This window comes from Gekko japonicus, unplaced genomic scaffold, assembly GCF_001447785.1.
Source record: "Gekko japonicus isolate JY-2015 unplaced genomic scaffold, Gekko_japonicus_V1.1 scaffold1, whole genome shotgun sequence".
Lineage (NCBI taxonomy): Eukaryota > Metazoa > Chordata > Lepidosauria > Squamata > Gekkonidae > Gekko > Gekko japonicus.
In genome coordinates this window covers 650,070-651,452 of record NW_015164181.1, presented here as the reverse complement: position 1 = coordinate 651,452, position 1,383 = coordinate 650,070, and the positions used below count along the sequence as shown (strand labels likewise).

Sequence of the window (1,383 nt, the reverse complement as noted above, 5' to 3'; positions counted from 1 at the left end):
AAGCCATCTTTTCAATCCGTTGGCGCACTGCACGCATGGTTACTATCAATGGCTACTAGCCATGGTGACTATGGGGAACCTCCACATTCAGAGGCACCAAAACGTCTGAATCCCAGAGCCAGGAGGCAACATCTCTGCCTGTTGTTGGCTGTCCAGAGGAACTGGTTGGCCACTGCATGAGACTGCATGAGACAGGATGCTGGACCAGAGGGACCACCGGTCTGATCCAGCAGGACTCTTCTTATGTCCCCTTCCCCAAACCCCGCCTTCCTCAGGCTCCACCCCCAAAATCTCCAAGTATTCCCAACCCAGAACTGGCAACCCTACATCATATGCACAGTGCTGAAAAGCGAGCCTTGATGCAAATATATAACCGCTGAGACATGTTGCAAGCATTGATCAAGGTGTCTTCATGAAGTCGTGTTATTTGCATTCTCAGAAATGCACTGTGCAAAAAAGGGGCATTTCCACGCCAGATTTTCGATGCAGCTCAGCCACTTAACTGAATCATGTTCCCGCCTCCCTTACAGTCAGTACTGTTGAGGTTTGTTGCTATCAGAGTTTTCATCAAGCTTTTCCTGTTTTTTTTTTCTTCAAAAGACCTTTGCTCCTAGCTCCTGGCAGCCCTCCAGGGCAATGGCGCACCAGAAAAAAATCAGGGGGGGGGGACGGGACTATTAGAACAAGGACCTAAAACGATACTATCTACAAGGGAGGGAAGGAAACTATGCAGTTAAAGCTGAGCTGCATAAAAACCCAGTGTGGAATAGCCTGAGAATGTCCTCTGACCACCAGCCAGCCATGGAGGAATCAAGGCTAGCCCTACACGGAGTGCTGAAAGGGGACACAGGCAGTGTTCCCTCTAAGCTGAGTTAGCGTGAGCTAGCTCACAGTTTTTTAGCCTCCGGCTCACACATTTTTGTCTTCGCTCAGGAAGGAAGGCTCCAGAGCAAACTGATTTATGCAGTATCCAAATGCCTCGCTCACAACTTTAATTGCCGGCAGCTCACAAAGTAGAATTTTTGCTCACAAGACTCCGCAGCTTAGAGGGAACATTGGACACAGGCGCTTTATACCATACCTGCCACACTCCCACCACCGCATTGGCGATGAGGATCATGATGATGACAACAGGTTCCACAAAAGCCGTCGTGGTTTCTTCACCTTCCTCAAACCACGCCAAGACCTGCAGAAGCAAGAAAGAGAGTAAGGAACGCTACTCTGTTCACCTGCTCCAAAAGAAAAATGAACTACTAGCACAAAATTAAATCCCTCACATTTCGAGGAGGAGGAGGAGGAGGAGAAGGAAGAAGAAGAAGAAGAAGAAGAAGAAGAAGAAGAAGAAGAAGAAGAAGAAGAAGAAGAAGAAGAAGAAGAAGAAGA

The 1,383-nt window shown here is 48.2% G+C and overlaps 1 protein-coding gene across 1 annotated transcript in view; it reads right to left on the bottom strand.

Moving 5' to 3' along the window:
• LOC107107698 (sarcoplasmic/endoplasmic reticulum calcium ATPase 3) overlaps positions 1-1,135 on the bottom strand; it is a 79,348-nt gene extending 78,213 nt beyond the window's left edge. Inside the window, exon 1 of the mRNA XM_015408004.1 lies at positions 1,036-1,135. Coding sequence (XP_015263490.1) covers positions 1,036-1,120 — 85 coding nt within the window. The 5' untranslated portion in view covers positions 1,121-1,135. The remainder of the gene's footprint in view (positions 1-1,035) is intronic.
• Between the last annotated feature and the right edge of the window lie 248 nt (positions 1,136-1,383).